The sequence below is a fragment of the Podarcis cretensis genome, assembly GCF_951804945.1.
Source record: "Podarcis cretensis genome assembly, chromosome: 14".
In the NCBI taxonomy this organism is placed as follows: Eukaryota; Metazoa; Chordata; class Lepidosauria; order Squamata; family Lacertidae; genus Podarcis; species Podarcis cretensis.
Window position 1 is genome coordinate 30,265,362 of NC_137183.1, and position 19,915 is coordinate 30,285,276.

The following is a 19,915-nucleotide window of genomic DNA, read 5'->3' on the forward strand; positions in this document are numbered from 1 at the left end:
TGGCAGGGGGATGGCAGGCAGGCAAGATACATGGCTGTGGACATCAGTCCCCGGTGAAAGGATCCCACTCTCAGGCCGGGAAAGGCCAGTGCAGCAGAGGCTGAAGCCCAGCTCAGCAGCAGGGGATTTCTTGACTGCTTCTGCCTCCTGGAGGAACTTTAGGTCCAGGCAGCCAAGACCTTCCGAGGGGAAAGAAGATTGCCAGCAGAGGGAGAGTGGAAATTAAGTTGTGGCTGGGGGGGCAAGAGATGCCTGGAAGCAGCTGAGCTCACTGGGCCACTCCAGGGCACACAGGAAAAGCTTGATCCAGTGGTCCCTTCGCTTTGGAACTGCCTTCAGACTATATTGCGTTGAAGGTTTCCCTTGGCAACAGGCATCTGAAGAGGCTCCAGGGGAGAGGCCGCTGGGACCATCTAGGGGCCTCAGGTTTTTCCACCTGCCTTGCCCCACCCCTTTGCCTGGGATCCTTTTAAAGTGAAGATGCTGCTTGGGCATTTTTGTGTTAACTTTTTTTGTAGGAACACTAATGTGTTTGGTTCGTATTACTGTTGGAATGTTTTGAATGTGTATAATTTTGTATTGTTGATGTATGCATTATTGCATTTGTGTGTACAGTCATGCCTCGGGTTGCGAACGTGATCCGTGTGGGAGGCACGTTTGCAACCTGCAGCTCTGCATCTGTGCACATGCATGACATGATTTGGCACTTCTGCGCATGTGCAAAGCACGATTTAGTGCTCCTGCGCATGCATGAGCGCTGAAACCCGCAAGTAACCCGTTCCAGTGCTTCCGGGTTTGGTGCGGTCCGTAACCCAAAAATGCGCAACCCGCAGCATTCGCAACCCAAGGTATGACTGTATCTGCTAATTCTTGGGAACCTTTCTGGATAAAAGGTGGCATATAAATAAACAATAACATAAAGTAACAAGGGGGGATTCTTATTCCAGCCTGCATCTGTCCTGGGTTTGAAATAGTTTTTTAATATGTCGTGATTGTTAAAGCGCTTTGGCACTTTTCCCAGAAAGAGGTTCTTGAATGAAACAAAGAAATAAAGTTTATCACCAAGTTAAATGTTGAGTATAATTGTTTAATTGCAGAACAAAATGGAGAATGTCCGCATGTATATTGCTAAGGGTTTAACACTGGAAAAATTCCATTGGGGGGATGCTGAAGCTCTCTAACCTTCTAGCTGGGTTAATGATTAACTGTTGACGCTCTCTGCCCTTTTCATGTGAGTGTTTAACCTTAGACCACATGTTTACAGTATTCAATTGCAAATCTCCATTTTGAAGGGAGCTGTCTTGGTTTTTTATTTCCCAGGAATAGTGGGAGAAAGATGTGCAAATAAGTCTTTCCATGAGATCCAGATCCAGGCTAAATGGAGGCTGTAGGGAGAGACCTTTGATTCTAGGTCTCTTTAGAGTCATATTTCTAAGATATTGAGCCTATGCTTGGACAAGTCTTATGGAATTATTTGGAGTTATCATTATTTGTTTTTGTACTGTGCCAGTTTTGAAGAAGTTCTGGTTAGTAAAGCTCTGAATCATATTTATGGGTCTGGACAATTTTTATTCTGAAAGGAGTCAGCTTTTATGCATCCAATTGCTTCAAGCTACGCAATATTAATATGTGCAATAGTAACCCCTCCAGTGGGACGCAGGTGGCGCTGTGGGTTAAAGCCTCAGCGCCTAGGGCTTCCCGCTGCTCGGTCCCAGCGCCTGCCAACCTAGCAGTTCGAAAGCACCTCCGGGTGCAAGTAGATAAATAGGGACCGCTTACCAGCGGGAAGGTAAACGGCGTTTCCGTGTGCGGCTCTGGCTCTGGCTCTGGCTCTGGCCAGAGCAGCGATGTCACGCTGGCCACGTGACCCGGAAGTGTCTCCGGACAGCGCTGGCCCCTGGCCTCTTAAGTGAGATGGGCGCACAACCCCAGAGTCTGTCAAGACTGGCCCGTACGGGCAGGGGTACCTTTACCTTTACCTTAACCCCTCCACCCTATCCCAGACCCACCAGCTGCTTTTCAGTTTCCAATTCAGGCTTGGATTTCCCTTTGTGGGGGAAACTCTGTCCTCCCTGTCTCCTTTTTCTCCCAATTTTCCCTTGGCCTTCACTCCCCCAAACAATGGCCATGCACATGCCCCACTAATCACACAAATCACCAGAACTGTGATAGATCTTCTTTATTAAGTGCTATACAACAAATGCCAACATAATTGGTCCCTGCCCAGGGCTCACAGCCTGAAGAGTGGTGGCCCCAAAAAAGAGGAGGAAAGGATAAGGAAAGAGGGAGGGGGAAGGTTGGGGGTCCTCTGGGGCTCTTCATGGAACCTAGCTACTGCTGCTGCTCCACAGAGTCCAGCTTTGGTGGGGGGCCTCCTCCTGATTGATGCTGGCCTTGAAGACTAGAATTTTCTCCCCATCAAATGGGTGGACCAAATGTGATGGGCATGCCTCCCTCTCTCTGCCCAGCTCACCCCACCCATGTATACCCCCTGTGGCTTGGAACTTGAAGTCTGCTTTGTAGTTGACACTCCCAACTTCATCCAAAGATTTCACAGCCTTTGTAAAAATATTAACCTTTTTAAGCAAAAAGAGGAATTTGCCAAGGAGGGGAAAAAACAGCTTCCAGTCCTGGGGTGGGTGGGTCTCCCGGCACAAAGGAGGGGGTGGGTGGGTCTCCCGGCACAAAGGAGGAGGTGTCTGGTAGTGGCAGCAAAGGCTTCCCTGCTTACATCTCTCTTACACAGGAGAAAGCAGAGCATCCAAGCAAGGCCCATAGATCTTTGCAAGGAGTGAAGGAGCTTCACGGTGGCCTCGACAGGTGCTCAGCTCCTGCTTCCCCTTCTGTGCTTTTAACTGGGCTGCGCTCTGTTGTGACAGGAGGAGACCCACTGCTTGACATAGCTGGGCAGGAGCTCTTCCCCTGTCTCTCCGCTTTCCACACTGAGGGGTTCAGACCCACAGCCTGTCGGCCTCCTCTCAAACTCAGAGTCCACAGGGCTCCCACAGTCACACTCTGCAAAGCCACTGTCAATGGTATCCAAATCCAGGCCATTGGCAAGGAGGTCCCCATCTGCATCCAAGTCAGGAGAGAGCAGGTCTCGGTAGGAAGCCATGTCCTCCTCCTCTGGAGATAAGAGGCCTTCCAGGGTCCAGGGCTCAGGAGGCGAACCAAAAAAGTCCACCTCCTTCCCAGACATTTTTCTGCCCAGGGAGCCACCAGCTTGCGAGAAAGGAGTAAGAGTCTCGATGAGAGGGTCTCCTGACCAGGACTCCAAGGCAGACAAGAAAGCCTTCCTCTGAGCTGCTGCTGGTGGGACCATGTCCACCAGGAGCAGATTCTCGGAGATCTGGCCCTCATTGAAGAGGATGCCCTGGTAGGCATCTCTTTCGTCCTGGCCCTCCTCCAGAGCACAGCATGCTGTGGCCCCCTTGCATCGCGGGCAGCAGGCGGTAAACTCTCCAGCCACAGTGACGGTGTCAATGGAGAGGTGGCCGTAGGCCTGATCATGGGTGGCATCCTGGCTCCCAGGCAGGTGGGAAGCAAATGTAGCAGGGGAGGGTGCATGGCCCCCACTCTGCTGTTCCTTGGCAGGGCTGGGGGGAAGGGGTTTTTGGCCCATCCCAAACACATCCAGCAGGGCTGTGCTCCATTCAAAGTTGTCCAGCATGGCTCCGGGGCAGGAGATGCTGCCGCCCACCCACTTCTGCACAGGAGAGAGAGAGAGAGAGAGAGGTGTCAGTAGGCCATGGCCAGAGAAACAGCAGGTGTGGGCCTTTTTTTAACCATCTGGGGAATGGAAGGAATTGCATACCTTCAGGAGAGGAGCTCCTTCCTCCAGCCCAGACTGTGCAACAAAGTGCCCACTTACCAGCTACCCCATTATCTCCTGGCATCCCTCTGTGCAAAGAGGAAACTCCTCCCCCACCTGTAATGCACCTGGTGGCTGCAAGGGCTATGTGCTTTCCACAGGACTCTGCCCAGAGCTCACTTTTTCAGAGAGGATCCTGCCCCATAGGGATGGGAGTTGGGGTGAGAGAGAAGCAGGCAGAGCCCCTGCTGTGGGGAGGGGGACATGGAGGAAGCCTGGGGTGGGGAGAAGGCCTTGTGTCACGAGGAGACCCCCACCCCTCCACCAAGTCCCCAACTTCTCTGCAGAATATTAGGCAGCCTGATGTCCTCCCTCCCACCGAACATGCATTAAGGCTCCTGGCACATGAGGCAGGACCCCCCCCCCAACACACACATACAGGAACTTTCTGCCTTGGGTGATGCCCGGAGGATCCGTAGGTGCCTGTGGGTCAATTCAAACAGCCACTCCAACACCCTCCCCTGCCCCTCCTCTCTGGTGGGTAGGAGTCGCTTGTACCTTGAAGTCTCCATTGTGGATCAGGTAGAGGGGCTGGAAAAAGGGGGCCGGGCTGGGGATGAAGATGTCCAGCTTCTTCCACAACCTGCCAGAGGGAAAGGTGAGCTGGAGGCCTTTTGTGGGGAGACCCCAAACTTCATTCCACCGACTACCCACGGGAGGGACTAGGAGCATGGCCAGGCCTTGAGGCACTGGCGTCTCAGGCTTGCTGCCCAGCAACTGCCTTGTCCAAGGAACCTCATGGCTTCCCTTTCCAGTGAACTCAGCTACCCACTGCCACAAGCAAGCAAGCCCATGGCTGGTGCTCTGCAGACTGGGGGAAAGAGGGAGCGGGCTTGGTGGACTTACCTGAGCACGGCTTCTTGAGAGGTGATGCCTCCCCCACCCACCATTTCCTTTCTCTGTGTAGGGTAGGTCATCCAGCTGGGAAGTGGGCAGCCTGCAGCCAACCAGAAGCTCTCAGCAGCCCCGCCACCCCAGCATCCAGCATCCAACTCCCACACTCACCTCTGGTGCTGCCAGCCCAGGAAGACCACGAGAGCAACCAATGGGCTGAGCACCAGCAGGAACCACAAGGACCACTTGTCTCCTGGCCTGTCCTCCATGGCTGAGGAAGGAAACCAGTAATATCAGTTACTTTCTTTGGTAGCTCCACTGGGGGTTGCCAGGGTGGGCTGGGCTCTGGGGCTCAGTCAGGATGAGTTCCCCTGGAATCGTGGCCAGAGCTCCCTCCTAGGGCAGTAGAGTAGCAGGAGGGGGTCTACTTCTTGACAGGAAAGAAGAGAGGCTGCTTCTCTGATCTGCCATGGATTCATGGTCTCAAAGGTGCAGAAGGCCCCCCTGGACTGGGACAGGGGCTTATGAACAGCCTTTGATGGCAAGGTTCAGGCCTCTTTGTATGGGCAGAGGCCAAGACCCCCTTGTGAGGAGGGAGGGGGGACTCACCCCCTGGCAGCGTCCTCAAGGTCGTCTTGGGACTCCAGTCGCTCCAAGCACCCTGGTATAAGGAGTCTTCCCTTGGCTTTGCCCGAACCTGGAGTTCGTAGTCTGTGTCCCCTTTGAACTTCTGGGGGAGCCACAGGGTCTCGGTGTACTGCAGAAGATGGTTGTGTACCTGCAGGAAAGGGAAGAAGCCAAAGGGATAGGAGGAATTCTGGGAAATGCTCCCTACCTCTGCCACCTTCAGAGCAATTCAGAGGAGTTACTCAAATGATCCTGAAAGAGCCCCATGACTTCCCGGTGCCCCTGAAGCCCAAGTCCAGAGAAGCACTAAGAAACTTTGGGGCTGAGCTCCAGGGTCGCCAGCCAGCTACTGAGGGCCTGACTGGGCAAATGGTGACCAACACCATCCAGCTCAGGCTGGCCCTTGCCTCCTGGCTTACCTGCCATGGATGTCCCCTCTGCCGGTAGCGCAACTCATACTGCAGCTCCGTGTCCAGGTAGAAGTACTCATCTTGCTGGTACATGGTGCTCCAGGAGAGGTTGTAGCCCTCAGGGGAGACAATAGTCCTCAGGCTGAAAGGCGGGGACGGCTTAACTGGGGAAAGAGTCAAGGTGGGCTCCTGAGGGCATCTGGCTGACAGGACTTGGCCCCCACCCACTGGGTGAAGCAGCAGTGACACCCCCGAATCCCCAGAGGGTAGTTGTGGGGGGAAGCCCCTGCAGGGCATGACAGGGGGATGTCCCTCCAGCCTCCAAGTGGAGCAAGGTGAAAACATCTCGGGCTGCTGGGGTTGAATGAAAGGCAGTGGGTTATTCATTCACATTTATATTCATTCATTGAATACACTGCCCTTCATCCGAATATTCCAGGGCAGTTTACAACAGAAAAACACAAAATACATAATGGTGGGGGTGGGGTGGATGGAGAATAACCCCGTCAAAACATTTAAAAGGCCCCAGGTTGTTTAATCGGCCCACCGTTAGCTGGCTGTAGGAGCTTGAAAACTCCTTGCCTTCAGCCTTGTAAATACAGTAAACCCAAATCTCAAAAAATGCCACCACCACACCCGTAAGTGAGGAAGGGTCTCTGAACCAGGCAGCAACAAGCCCCTTTCTCCCTGCGCACGCCAGCAGCCCCTGCGGGTCTCCTCCTCCTCCCAGTCCCACAGAGTCCTGGGCCACCCCTTGGGGCTTGGGTGGGTGCGGGGGGGGGAGGGTGCTACCCACTTACCTCCACCCCCCATACTTACAGTGTTCTTGGAAGACAAACTCGTTCTTACACACTTGCCGTTGCTCATCCCCCAGCTTCACGACCACCTCAAAGTTGTTGTTCCCAAAGCAGATATTCTGCTCTGCAAAGCAGGTGTATCGGGCGGCGGCGGTACCATTGGAGGTGAAGGAGCAGTTGCCGCCTTCTCCGCAGTCCCTGCGAACACCAAAGATGCCCCCGCTCAGTGTGGGACGGCCATGGCTGCTCCCTCCGTGAGCCAAGAAAGTCCCACAGCTGCAGCCATGATGCTCTGACCCCAATTGGGGCAGCCGTGGCGCGAGACCCGTGCACAGGCGCCCGGAGCGGCTTCGTGCAGTCCGGCGGCTCCCGAGTAGGAGGCGGCGGCGCCTGAGGCGCGGCCTAGCTTGTGAGGCGCTGCTGAGTCGCCCCGCGTTTTTTGCCTCGTCAGCCTGGGCTCCGGCCGCAACATGAGTATTGGCGCCTGGGATCGGAACGAGGAGTTCTACCAGCAGCTGCGGCTGCAGGAGCTGTACGGCAAGGAGGGCGAGGAAGGCGGCGAGGACCCTTTCACGTACACGGACCCGGCGGACGGGACGCAGTACGAGTGGGATCCCGACAAGAAGGCCTGGTTCCCGAAGGTTACTGAAGATTTCCTGGCAACATATCACGCTAACTACGGCTTTCCCACTGAAAGTTCAGATAGTTCATCTGCATCTCTTAGAAAGACCGAATCTAAAACGCCTACAGATTCAAAGGCTACCCAGGTCCAGCAGGCAACAGGTCCAAAAGCATCTCAGGCAACGGATCTTAAACCAAAAGGAGAGAGAATAAAACCTGAAGCAGGATGGTTTCATGTTGAAGAACAGAGAAACACAAATGTATATGTCACAGGTTTACCGCCAGACATTACAAAAGATGAGTTCCTGCAGTTTATGTCAAAATGCGGTATTGTTATGCGTGATCCACAAACAGAGGAGCCTAAAATTAAACTTTACAAAGACAAAGAAGGAAATCTGAAAGGAGATGGGCTCTGCTGCTACTTAAAAAGAGAATCTGTTGAACTAGCATTCAAACTATTGGATGAAAATGAAATTAGAGGCTACAAATTGCATGTGGAAGTTGCACAGTTTCAACCGAAGGGGGAGTATGATGCCAGCAAGAAGAAAAAGAAATGCAAAGACCACAAGAAGAAGCTGTCTCAACAACAAAAACTTCTGGACTGGAGACCGGAGAAGAAAGATGGCAGTGTTCGAATGCGGCACGAGCGCGTTATCATTATCAGGAACATGTTCCACCCAAGCGATTTTGAGGAAGATCCTTTAGTGCTAAATGAGATAAGAGAAGATCTTCGGACAGAATGTGAAAAGTTTGGACAAGTAAAGAAAGTAATTTTATTTGATAGGCACCCAGATGGTGTTGCTTCTGTGTCATTTAAAGAAGCAGAAGAAGGAGATGCCTGCAAACAGGCTCTCAACGGGCGATGGTTTGGTGGACGTCAGCTCTCTGTGAAGACATGGGATGGTGTAACAGATTATCAGGTCGAGGAGACTTCAAGAGAAAGGGAAGAGAGACTGAAGGGTTGGCAAAAGTTTTTAGGTGATCCAAATACAGAAACGCCAAAAACAGCATCTGACGCAGATTCTTCGGAAACATGTGTCCAGCTCCCAGAAGGCGTTCAGCCATCTAAAGATAACAGTGCATCTGAGGGTGGCCCAAAGGGTGAAGCAGCTGAGAGAGGAGATAATGGCAAGGGTACCAATGAAGATGTCACAGCATCCACAGACCGCAGTGTTGCAGGCAGTGAGGAGGAAGCGGAGACAGAATGTCTTTAACTCATTTGTAAAAGCAAGTATGTAGGGTAACCTTTAGACCTCTATTATCCTGTGCTTCGAAGCAACTGCAGGCAGCATTCAAATGGATATAAATGCATTACCCTATTACGATATCATCAGCGTGTTTTGAGGTGTTTCATTAAAAGCAACATTTAATGATCATCTTTAAAAACATATGTTCATATCTGCTGCTGTTCAAGCTGTGTGTATGTGTCCATAAGTTGCCAACAGCCTCCTGAACTGACCAGCTGTCTTACATTATATTATATATTTGCTTGTCAGTGAAGTCCATTAGTGTGAGCAGGTACAAACTTGCAGTTCCTATTAATTACACAATGACCTTTAGAATTACAGAGGTATGAATGCTTTCAATTTTTTTGCTCCTCATTTCCTTAATGCCCCAATCTTTGGGTGTTCCAGTACTTATTTGGATGAGCTGGCTTTCCTGCACACTTTTAAAATAATAGATCACTGAGAATACATTACAGTATTGGCACCCTGTACATGTAGCTGGGGAGTGGAAAAATAATTATCACCTGCAATTAATAAAGATAAATGTTCTGAAAGTACTCTCCTGGGATGCAAAGTTTTCGATGACTTAAGTTCCCCATTCATTTTAATTCACTTTAAATCCTGATGAGATTAAATGACAAATAGGAAAAATGTGTAAATAAGACTGATCTCTATTTTTAATTTTTTAATGATGAATTCATATTGGAAACAAAGCGAGAGCTTGTATGGTGGAAATGCTATTCTTTTTTTCATATTACTGTGTTCAAATGTAGTTTGGTTTCAGGCGTTTGTCAAGGGTGATGAGCATATGGGGCCTGTTCTTTTTGTATGCTTGATTTTACTACAGGAGACTACAAATGAAATTGTTTAGAGATTCCCTCTCAAAATTGTTGCTCAAATTTTTAAAGAGAGATCTTTGTTTACAGATACAAACCATTCAGAACTAGCAAACATTTGTGTTTTGGTTTTAAATGTACCTGACTTTTCAAATGTTGTATATAAAATTATTTTCCAATACCATTTTTAACAAGATCTATCAAATCAACTGCACTGAAAACCATCAAACTTACTATTTTTAAGCTCAATTCAGACATAATGAGAAACCATGAACTTCCATGATAAGAATGAGCAACAGTGGGCGTCTTCCTCCTAATGTTTAGCATACCCATTTTGTATTTGGGAATATGGGATTGTGTTTAAAAAAATTAAAGAGATTAAATTTGCATTTTTAAAAAAGAGGATGCTGCCCTGCATGGCCCATGGAGACCCTACCAGTTTCATCCCTTTCCCCATTCTACCAAGCAGCCACTTGCTGGAATGAACCTGCTGGCTGGGGTGGGCAGCCTTAGCCTTCACATCCCCCCCCCCATCCAAACTGTCTTGCTGTAGTCCAGGATTTCCCAAAGTTGGGTCTCCAGCTGGTTTTGGACTACAACTCCCATCATCCCTAGCTAGCAGGACCAGTGGTCATGGATTATGGGAATTGTAGTCCAAAAACAGCTGGAGACCTAACTTTGGGAAACCCTGCTAGTCATTCCAGATGCAGAAGGACTTAAAGGAAAGGAAAGCTGAAGGCATGAAGGGAGCTGGCAGTGGCCAAGGAGGGCCTCAGAGAACAGCCCTCTGGCTCAGCGGCTAAAGTGGCTTCCATCCTGGCAGCTGTGAGGAGACACACCCACCACAAATGTGCAGCAGGGTTTTCTAATGGCACAAGCCTGACCAGCATTAGCTAGAGAGCAGACTCAGCTACAGCAGAAACAGCTGGTTAAGTATGTCCACAAAGGTGTGTCAAGGAGCCCCAGGGGTTAGCAGAGAAGGGGGCCATTCCCCCCCACCCGCCCCACTCCCAAGCAAAGCCAGGATTTGGGAGCCACAGAGAATGATATTCTGCCCCAAACCCTATGAAAGTCGTGGGAGCAGCCCTAAAGTTCCAGGGGGTTGGGGTCAACGGTATGTCTTTCTCCACATCCATACATACCATGTTGCTGTGAGATGGTACTGAGCTCTGCCGGAGGTGTGGGGGTCATTTCCCCACATGCATGTTAAGGTCTGGATGTAGTCGGCAAAACAGGTGAGATTCCCACAAGCTGAAGCTGGAGGTGAGACAGGTGAGACAGATGTGGCAGCTCAGAGGATAGAATGCACGATGCAGAGACCCATCTGTCCCCTATCCCACAATACAACTGAAAGATCTTTGATTCTGGTAGAGGAGGTGGGTAGGCCTGCCTCCCAAAGAAACAAAACCCATCCAACCTACTGAATCTAGGTGCCTTGGTCAGAACCATCTCCACCTGCAGCTGTGCTCTGAAGCTCAGGCCTAAAAGCTTCCAATTCCAACTTCCTGGCCTTCCCTGTGGTTGAACTTTGGACTTCTAGTGCTGACCACTTGTGGATTTTGGGTGGTCATTCTGGTCAGCACAGGTGTTCTGCTTATGGGTCACCTACAGTAGGACATCCCTAGCAAGGGGATGAAGATCCCCACCCTTTTGCCAAGGAATCAAAGGCTATTTCCACAGCAGGCATTTAGTCACCCCACTTTGAGCACTCAGTCTTGATGGGGCATCCACACACCATCAGCATCTCTTTGTGGCTCAAAAACCCCTGTCCCAAACAATCAGGCTGAGAGGAGGTGCATACCCTCCAAAATTCCTCAGATGAAAATGTGGGAATGTTTAATAATACATCCCACAGAAAATAGGGACATTCTTGCAATTGGAGACTACGGAATAGGCGTCTTGACACTATAGGGGAGGGGTGGAGAGCCTCTGGCTTGTGGGCCCACCTTGGCCTACCAGGGGCTGCACGTTGGCCTGCGAGATTGCATGCCCATCACTGGTAGTGTCAGCCAATGAGCAGGACAGGATTGAATCCCACAACGGCTGCACAATCCTGTTCCAATCCCTGCTCATCAGCTGAAATCTTTCCACCCCTAACAGTGAGGGATGTGCCACAGTTGCACAGACACTCCATTTGGCTTTCACTAAGATACCCCTTGACATGGTGACAATGATAATCTTCACCCTACTGAAAGCAATTTCACATAAGGGCTTGGTGACACTGCTTGCACAAACTCATTGCACTGTTGCTTCTGGCAAACAGGTCTTTCTGCATTGTTTCAAAATGTCTCGATGAGTGTTGTTTTTGGAAAGTGAATGAATAAGCTGCACTGCGTGCGTGTGTGAACTTCCCCTCCACCTCCTCCCACATGGAAAGCAAAACCACTTTCAATCGTCTTGAAGGCTGGGCTTACCTCGCTGAAGGAAGAGCAGCAGCAGCAGCAGCCATTCCCACACCTGGCCTGCCATCCTTCCTCTTGCCACAGTCCCTTGGGGCTCCCTGCAAGACAATTCAGAGCAACTTTGTCAGGAATGAGAGAGGAGTGTGAGATTCCAGGAAGGGATCCCAAAAACTTTCAGGCACTGAGTGAGAGGAGCATCTGGAGTCCAAATCCTCAAAGACCAGCCAGATTGCAAATTCACAGTTTTTGAGCTGTCAAGGTGCCCTCACAGCAGGATACGCACAGACATGCAATTCACTGTATTCTTATTTTAATTTATGCATTTTCCATTTTTCTATTTACACATCATACATTTTCCATCATACAAAATGTCGCTATAGACTTCCCAACCCAACATACTGTGGCATTCCAGATGTACCTTACATTGCTGCATATCTGATAATTTTCTGACCCTGTTTTTCTCCTTTCAATTACACCATTGTTAACTGTTGCTCATGAAATTACCCCTACTTGTAGGTTAGTTTTAGTATCATATATTTTAAAATATTCTCCAAGGCTTTGCCACTCGCCCCTTATCTGTTTCTCGCCTTGTAAATTCACTGTAAATAAGTGTCAAGTGATGAATATTGGGGCAAACAAACAAATAAAAACATAATTTCCCATATGGTCTAAATTTCTCATGTGGTCTCAACTGGCAGTGACAGACCAGAAATGAAATCTTGAGGTCATAATAGATAGCTCAGAGAAGACATTGACCCAGTATTCGGCAGCTGTGAAAAAGGCATTATTCCATAGTAGGGATCATTAGTGAGGAGAAATGGAAGATAAATCTGCCAGCATCGTAATGCCATTATACAAATGAGGCCACATTTGGAATATTGTGTACAGTTCTGATAACCTCAACTCTAAAAGGATAATCCAGAGTTGGGAAAGGTTCAGAAAGGGGCAACCAAAATTATGAAGAAAGACTTCAGCATTTGGGACTTTTTTAGAGAAAAGGTGAGTAAGAGACAACAGAAATTTATAGAATTATGCATGACACAGAGAAAGTGGGTGGAGAATTCATGAACATTCAATGAAGCTGAATGCTGAAAAAATCAAGATAGATAAAAGCAGTGCTTTTTCTTTCTTTGCAGGGAGTACTCGAGGGTAAGCAGTACTGGCACCTCTTTTTTGTTGTAAAAAAAGTGGGCCACTTACTGTAATAACTTCACGGTGAGTAGCGGCACCTATTTTTCTAGGGGGAAAAGCACTGGATAAAAGAAAGTCCTTCATGCAGCGCATAGTTGAACTAAGGAATCCACACCACATGCCTTTAAAATGTGATTAGACCAATTCATGGAGGATAGAGCTATCAATGGATTCTACTTGCCTATATATCATCACCACCAGATTTTATTGGTCAACCAAATGCAGGTTATAGTCCTCCAGGATCAAGAGCCTCTGACTGCCAGTTGCTCTCCAGGTTAGTGCCATCATCATGTCCTCCTGCCTGTGGGCTTCCTATAGGCATTTGGCTGCCCAGGAGGGGAAGGAGACTCATTGGTCCCCCTTTGGCCTGATCCAGCAGGACTGGACTAATGTACAGAGATCCTCCGGGAGCTCTACCCAATCCCATTTTGCTTTATCCATCCTGAAAATTTTGGTATCATTACTAAACCTGGACAATGCACTGCACCAGGTCATTGACAAAATTAGTTGAAAAGCACAGACCTTCTTGATACAGATCCACAGGGATCCCCGTGCCATACACCTCTCCATTGTGAAAGCTGTCCATTTATTCCTGTTCTTGGCTTCCTGTCCCACTTTCTGAAGGAAGCACTCTTGCCTCCAAAAGCTTCTGTGTCTCTGTTCATTAACCACACCAACATCCTCTTGAACTGGTTGACTCCTTCCCTGATCTGTGGCACACCTTCTAGCTGAGCTTCTGTTACTGCAGTTTTGGAAAACCACTCATGATGTTTTAGTTCTCAGACTGGTTCGGTACAGGCCAGATGAAAATACTGTCAGGTGGATTCACAGCTGTTGGAAAACCATCCATGGCTCCTCATCAAAATGGGGAGGGGGAGTGTGTTTCTGTCCTTGGCTAGGTACTTTTCAACATCTTTATCACAGTAACTCAGTTGAGAGATGGAGGGGGTTCTTTTCAAATTAGCAAAGCTCAGGGTAACAGGAAAAACAAATGACCTTGACAGAAAGGACAACTGGGATGAAATTTAACAAATGTAGTTGACTAGGAGACTAGGGTTCAAAACCTACTCAGCCATCAAGTCCACTGAAGGGTGATATTGGGCCAGTCACTGCCTCAGCCTAACCTACCTCTTAGGGTTGTCAATAGGATTAAATAGTGGGGGGGGGGGGAGAGAGAGAGAGAGAGAGAGAGAGAAGGGTGTATGCTACTTTGAGCTCCTTGGAGGAAAAGGAGGGATATAAAGGTAAAGGTAAAGGTACCCCTGCCCATACGGGCCAGTCTTGACAGACTCTGGGGTTGTGCGCCCATCTCACTCAAGAGGCCGGGGGCCAGCGCTGTCCGGAGACACTTCCGGGTCACGTGGCCAGCGTGACATCGCTGCTCTGGCCAGAGCCAGAGCCAGAGCCAGAGCCGCACACGGAAACGCCGTTTACCTTCCCGCCGGTAAGCGGTCCCTATTTATCTACTTGCACCCAGAGGTGCTTTCGAACTGCTAGGTTGGCAGGCGCTGGGAGCGAGCAGCGGGAGCGCACCCCGCCGCAGGGATTCGAACCGCCGACCTTTCGATCGGCAAGCCCTAGGCGCTGAGGCTTTAACCCACAGCGCCACCTGCTCTCCCTCCGCCACCTGCTCTCCCTCAAGGAGGGATATAAGGGTGGGATAAAAGATGGTAATAATAAATAAAATGCAAACGCAAATGTACATATGAAGTGGATCTCACAATGGTGGTCAATCGCAAGTCTCACTGAGTTACATCAGACGTAGCCTTTTTGGTTTTATTTCTAATTCGCAAAGATGAAAACAATCAGGCTGCAATTATCTGCTGATTTCTGAAAAATTATAACCCTGTTCCAGACAATAAACAAACCAGAATCTGGGTAAAAGGCATTGTCAAATCATAAAATGAGTCAACCCACCAAAATTAGCTATTTATTCCTTAAGAGAACCTCTCAGGGGGAAAACAGAGCACATTGACAGGGTTTTGAGAGGTACTTATATTTGTATACAGAAGAGTAATTCACTCAAGGCACAAATGATTAGTTTGTTCTGGAAAATAATGGTTTAGAGCCCCATAAAACAAAACAAGGATCCACTCAAGGAGAAGTCCATCATCCCCCGTGCAATGGAGAGGGATATTGGTGCACCAGATTTGGCTGAGGAGAACCACAGAGCCAATTTCTTTGAATCTCTTGACTGACACCACATGAATATTACAAAGAGAAATTTAAATATTTAAAATGTAACTTGCCCAAAAAAGGAACTGGTGGTTTAATAGGCCCCCCTCACACTGTGAGATAAATTTATTAGTTTTCATTCCAGATACCTCTCAGTGAGGCTTACTAGAAGTGTAACCCTAGGCAGATTTAGGGGGAGAATTGCAACCTCTGGTGGATTGTGAACCCGTCAAGTGGTATTTAGAAATGACTCAGTCAGGATTTCAAAGAAAAGTCCAACTAGTGCTAAATTCAGTTGCAATGGCTGGGCTGATTTATTAACAAACCTGGGAAATTTTTATACTGTCAAAAAAAGAAAAATGCTTGAGAGAAGACTATATGAAAAAGAGAGTGAGGTGCCTTTTTTGTATGGATGTTTGTGTTACCATCCAGAATGGAGAAGAGACCAACAAGGTTTGTGTCCTGCTTATGGACTTCCCAGAGCCATCTGGCTGGTCACCATTAAAACCTTCCCGCGTTTTCTTTCCAGGAAAATGGTTGGAAGAACTAAGCTACCCGCCCCAAATTGATGTCCTGATCCAAATCTCCCTTCATCCACTGCTACTACATTCTTTTTCACCTGTGTAAGAGCCCATTCACACAACTCCCATGTCATGCCATTTTTAGCTGATGGGCTAGACCAGCAGGAATGTGAAGTTTTACCTTTTCGATACATACGGAGAAAATGAAGCTGCCAGCCAGGCCTGAGAGTTGCTTTTCCACCAGCAATTCCCAGCACCTTCTCGGTGGGCCCCCTTTGGTCTGATCCAGCAGAATCTCCTTATGTTCTCATATCAGGTTGGTGGCATCTCCTCCTTCCACTGTGTGGACGCACCCATTCCAGAATGGGGCGGGGGACAGAACATGGCCAAAGGAGGCTACAGGAGGTGGATTTGCCTGCTGCCCATGACTCCATGCTTCCAAGCATGGGGTCAGGCCCTGGCAGCAGCAGGGACTCCCATCATGGTGACCAAACACTCAGACACACGCTTGGTGTCTCTTCCCAACACTCCTCATTGTGCCCAACGTTATTGTCCCGTCCCCCCCGACTCCCTGCCTGGAAGCCACCGACCCTGGGCAGCCCCTCACTTACCCAGCTTCACTGCTCTGGTCCTCTTCCTCAGTTGGTCATTGTCGCCTGGTGGGTCCTCGCTCAGCCTCCTGCGATGGTTGCCTTCTAGAGGTGCAAATGCCTTGATGAGTCATAACTAGATTTGGTTCTGGAACAGGCGTGACGTCAGCTTGCACTGATATTACTGTACAAGCAGGAGGATGTGGTGAGGACATGAGGTGAGAGAAGGAGGAGGTGGTAGTGTCCTCAGCCAGCTCTCCTACCCTTCACTCCTCCCCACAACTGAAAGCAGCATCTTGTAGGCAGACAGCGTTTGCTTTGCAACCTGCAGGTAAAGCAGTAGCCAGTGATGCAGCAGAGGCGGTTAGAGCACTGAAGCCTAGAGCAAAAGCCGCTGGCTGCTTTTAAAAAGCAGAGGAAACAGGGCTCAACCAGGTGGCAATTTGCAGCCTGCAGCAACCCATGGCCCTCCGTGGCCAAGAGTTTGCCATGCACCTCCTCCCCATAAGCCCCACTCAGGTGTGCACCACCAAGTGCATTGGGGGAAAGTGGGAGCACGCTTGAGGGTCCCTACTCTCTAGGGGTCATCTGTCACCTGGCCCTGTCATGTCTTTTGTCTCCTGGCCTTGTGTGGGCTCCCTGTGAGATCTAGAACCTTGAACATTCAAGGAATCCACATGAGCCCTCTAGGCTCTTCTCCAGCACAAGGAGGACCACAGAGATGGGATGGAGGGGATGGGAGACATGGGGGTGGTGTGGCTTTTTCCCTAACAGCTATGGGAGGGCCTGGCAGCCGCAGCAGGCTCTCAAGAATCTGCCTTGGAGGGCAACAGTCTTTCTATGCTCAGGAACTCCCTGCTAATTGTTTTTGGTGCCTGCTAGAAATTGTTGTGTTTAGGCAAGCCGAGCATGTCATTTGATTATGTATATTTGCTCTTAAACTCTATTGACTTTATATGTATTAAAAAAAATTAAAGATTTTCTTGGATTACACGCCTTGTCTCTTTTTTTCAGGTTGTGCAGTATTTATTACAAATCAGTTACATTTGTTGTGAGACATTAGTGTTGAGTACAGTGTAAGGTTGGAGGAGAGGAGGGGTGGTGTGGTGAGGCTTATATTCCTTTGTATAGTGAACGTGTGGGGTTTTGTGTCGGCATCAACTGGGTATGTTTTCTTTCTGTTCATTTATTACATTTCCTTTGTTGTGGGAGGTATTGGGGGGCAGGGTGTGGTTGGTTGTCTGTGGTTGGCTGCAGTGGGATCTTTTGCATTGGGGGGGGGGAGGGCTTGTTGGGCCAGGTAAGCCAGATTGATTCGTATGCTGTCGGTGGATTCTTGTTGTTGTCTTGTTGGGCTGTGTACTGTATGTGATAAAGGAGAGCCACTCTGGGGTGAAGGTGTCTTCTTCTATTTGTCCCTGTGACAGTTTCAGTTTGTTGGTTAGCCTTTCTATTAAGGTCATTTCCCATACAATTTGATACCATTGGTCCGTGTTTACTCCTGACAGGTCTCTCCAGTGTCTGGCTATGAGGCTTTTGGCTGCTGAGAGTAGTTGGGTTATAAGCTCTGTATAATGTGAGTGGTCATTGTGTTCTAGGACGATGTAGGGCCAGTTATGGGGTAAGTTCTAATACCTGTTTAGTTATTTTGCATACCTCTCGTAGGACTGCTGTCCAGAAGAGTTGGTTTTAGCATTCCCACATGTGGAGGTATGTGCCTGTGGAGATGCAGCCTCTCCAGCATCTTGGTGAGGTTCCTGGGTGTATCAGCACCAGTTTCCGTGGTGTTAAGTACCACCTGTAGGTGAATTTCAGAGTGAGTTCCCTTCTTTTGGCTGATATGGACTTAAAGGGAAGTACAGACCACCTTCAGTGTTTTCGAATCCCTGCGGCGGGGTGCGCTCCCGCTGCTCGGTCCCAGCGCCTGCCAACCTAGCAGTTCGAAAGCACCTCCGGGTGCAAGTAGATAAATAGGGACCGCTTACCAGCGGGAAGGTAAACGGCGTTTCCGTGTGCGGCTCTGGCTCTGGCTCTGGCCAGAGCAGCGATGTCACGCTGGCCACGTGACCCGGAAGTGTCTCCGGACAGCGCTGGCCCCTGGCCTCTTAAGTGAGATGGGCGCACAACCCCAGAGTCTGTCAAGACTGGCCCGTACGGGCAGGGGTACCTTTACCTTTACCTTTTTACAGACCACCTTCTAGTTCATTGGGTGGTATTAATTTCATAGCCTATGTTGTGCTCCCATTGTTCTTTGATTGCGTCAAGGGGGTTTGTGGGATTTTGGAATAGTGTTTTGTATATTGTGGATACCATCCCTTTGCCGTGTCCCTCTGCTGTTGGGAGGTTTTCAAAGGTGGTCAAAAGAAAGCAAAACAATACATTTGGCACCTGCTGGGCTGCAGGAGTTGCTGGAAGGAAGTCTACAAGATGCCATCCAACCACCTTAGGGACTCCACTCTGGATTTGTGTAGGGTTTACTCTGTAGCCTTTTCTTCTCCTGAATATGTTCTGCAAGGCAGTGAGTACGGGATTTACTACCAAAGACTTTCACACAAATGAGTATAGCTGCAAGGCAGTGCAGGTTTAAGACAAGAGTTTGCTTTCTCCTAGCTTGGCTACCTTCCTAGGTTGATGAGCCCCATCTGCCCTAATTACACTACTGTCAGGTAAACTGCAATTATCGAGTCAAGACTTGTTCAGAATAGGCGCCAATTAATCTAATATACACTGCACTATGCTTCAGTGTTTCATAACAATATACCTATACTTTTAAGGGTGTAGTAACACACCATTCTTCTTTAAATGTGGTTATTTTATCTTCCGATTATCCTCAGCTGTATTGAGCATGACAATCAGCATCCCTGATGGAAGCAGAATGTGAAAGGTAGCCAGATTCTATGAAAAGGGAAGATAGATTACAGCTGAACTGAAGTGCCCTAGCATGGCAGAGATGGTAGTACCCACCCATTCATAGAAAGTACATTGATCCAGTGATGGCTTCTGTCAATGGAAAGTGGGTGGTGTTTTCTGCTGGCTTTTCCTTCCCTGTCTAGCAGCCTCCTTCTCCTTTACCAAGCTTTCTCATCACAAGAGTTGTGAAGCATTAAGTATCAGATGAATCAGAGAATGGTAGAGTTGAAAGGAACCACAAGGGTCAACTGGTCCAGCCCTCTGCAATGCAGGAAACCTTTTGCCCAACGTATGATTAGGAGTCTGATGCTCCACTGACTGAGCTATCCAAGGAACTTTAAAGCTCTAGGTTAGGGCCAGTTAGGCAGCAATTCTAACCCCATTTACCTGGGAGTAAGCCCTACTGAATTCAGTAGGAATCACTTCCAAGTAGGCATGTTTAGGTTTGTACTGTTATAGTCTACAGAATGAATGGGTGTTTTGTGCTTGCCTCCACCAGAAAAAAATCCTGGTTTGTTTTTTCTTTTTCTTTTGGACAGCAGGTTTTTTACCATCCAGCATATAACTGGGTGGGGCTGGAACAAAGGGCAGAGATAGCAGAAGTGTGGAGCGTGGGCTGCTACGGAAGGCCCAGGGTTGCTACCAGCTGCCTGCCCGCCCACCAGTTCAACAGTCACCTCCCAACTTTATGCAAAGCAGGCTCTTCCTGGAGTCAAGTTCTCTTCTGCGAATCAGCTGGGGGCTTTCCACATCTGCTGCATGCTGCACATTTTGCTCACCAACTCAGTGAAGGGGAGGAGTGGCACTTTGGGAATTGAACACAATTCATGCCGAGCAGCAGGGCACCAAACTAATGCGCTGGGCAAGGGCCCTTTCTCATTCTAGGGTTTAGCCAGGGACAAGA

At 49.0% G+C, this 19,915-nt stretch overlaps 1 protein-coding gene across 1 annotated transcript; it reads right to left on the reverse strand.

The window, feature by feature from the left end:
- Window positions 1-2,164: 2,164 nt before the first annotated feature.
- On the reverse strand, window positions 2,165-16,960 carry IL21R (interleukin 21 receptor). Its single transcript, XM_079952897.1, has 9 exons — window positions 16,123-16,960; window positions 11,637-11,722; window positions 10,365-10,479; window positions 6,562-6,737; window positions 5,752-5,906; window positions 5,315-5,483; window positions 4,877-4,976; window positions 4,370-4,454; window positions 2,165-3,706 (listed from the first exon to the last, which is right to left on the reverse strand). The coding sequence occupies exons 2-9, from the start codon at window positions 11,689-11,691 to the stop codon at window positions 2,852-2,854; spliced, it is 1,710 nt and encodes a 569-aa protein (XP_079809023.1). The 5' UTR covers window positions 11,692-11,722; window positions 16,123-16,960; the 3' UTR covers window positions 2,165-2,851.
- Between the last annotated feature and the right edge of the window lie 2,955 nt (window positions 16,961-19,915).

What these genes read in the sequence shown, in the direction of transcription:
- IL21R (XM_079952897.1), bottom strand. Translation starts at nt 11,691, where the DNA reads ATGGCAGGCCAGGTGTGGGAATGGCTGCTGCTGCTGCTGCTCTTCCTT. An exon ending in AGAGGGGACATCCATGGCAG is followed by an intron (nt 5,484 to 5,751) that starts GTAAGCCAGGAG and finishes CCTTTCCTGCAG; the next exon opens with GTACACAACCATCTTCTGCA. An exon ending in CTGGGCTGGCAGCACCAGAG is followed by an intron (nt 4,455 to 4,876) that starts GTGAGTGTGGGA and finishes TCCCTCTGGCAG; the next exon opens with GTTGTGGAAGAAGCTGGACA.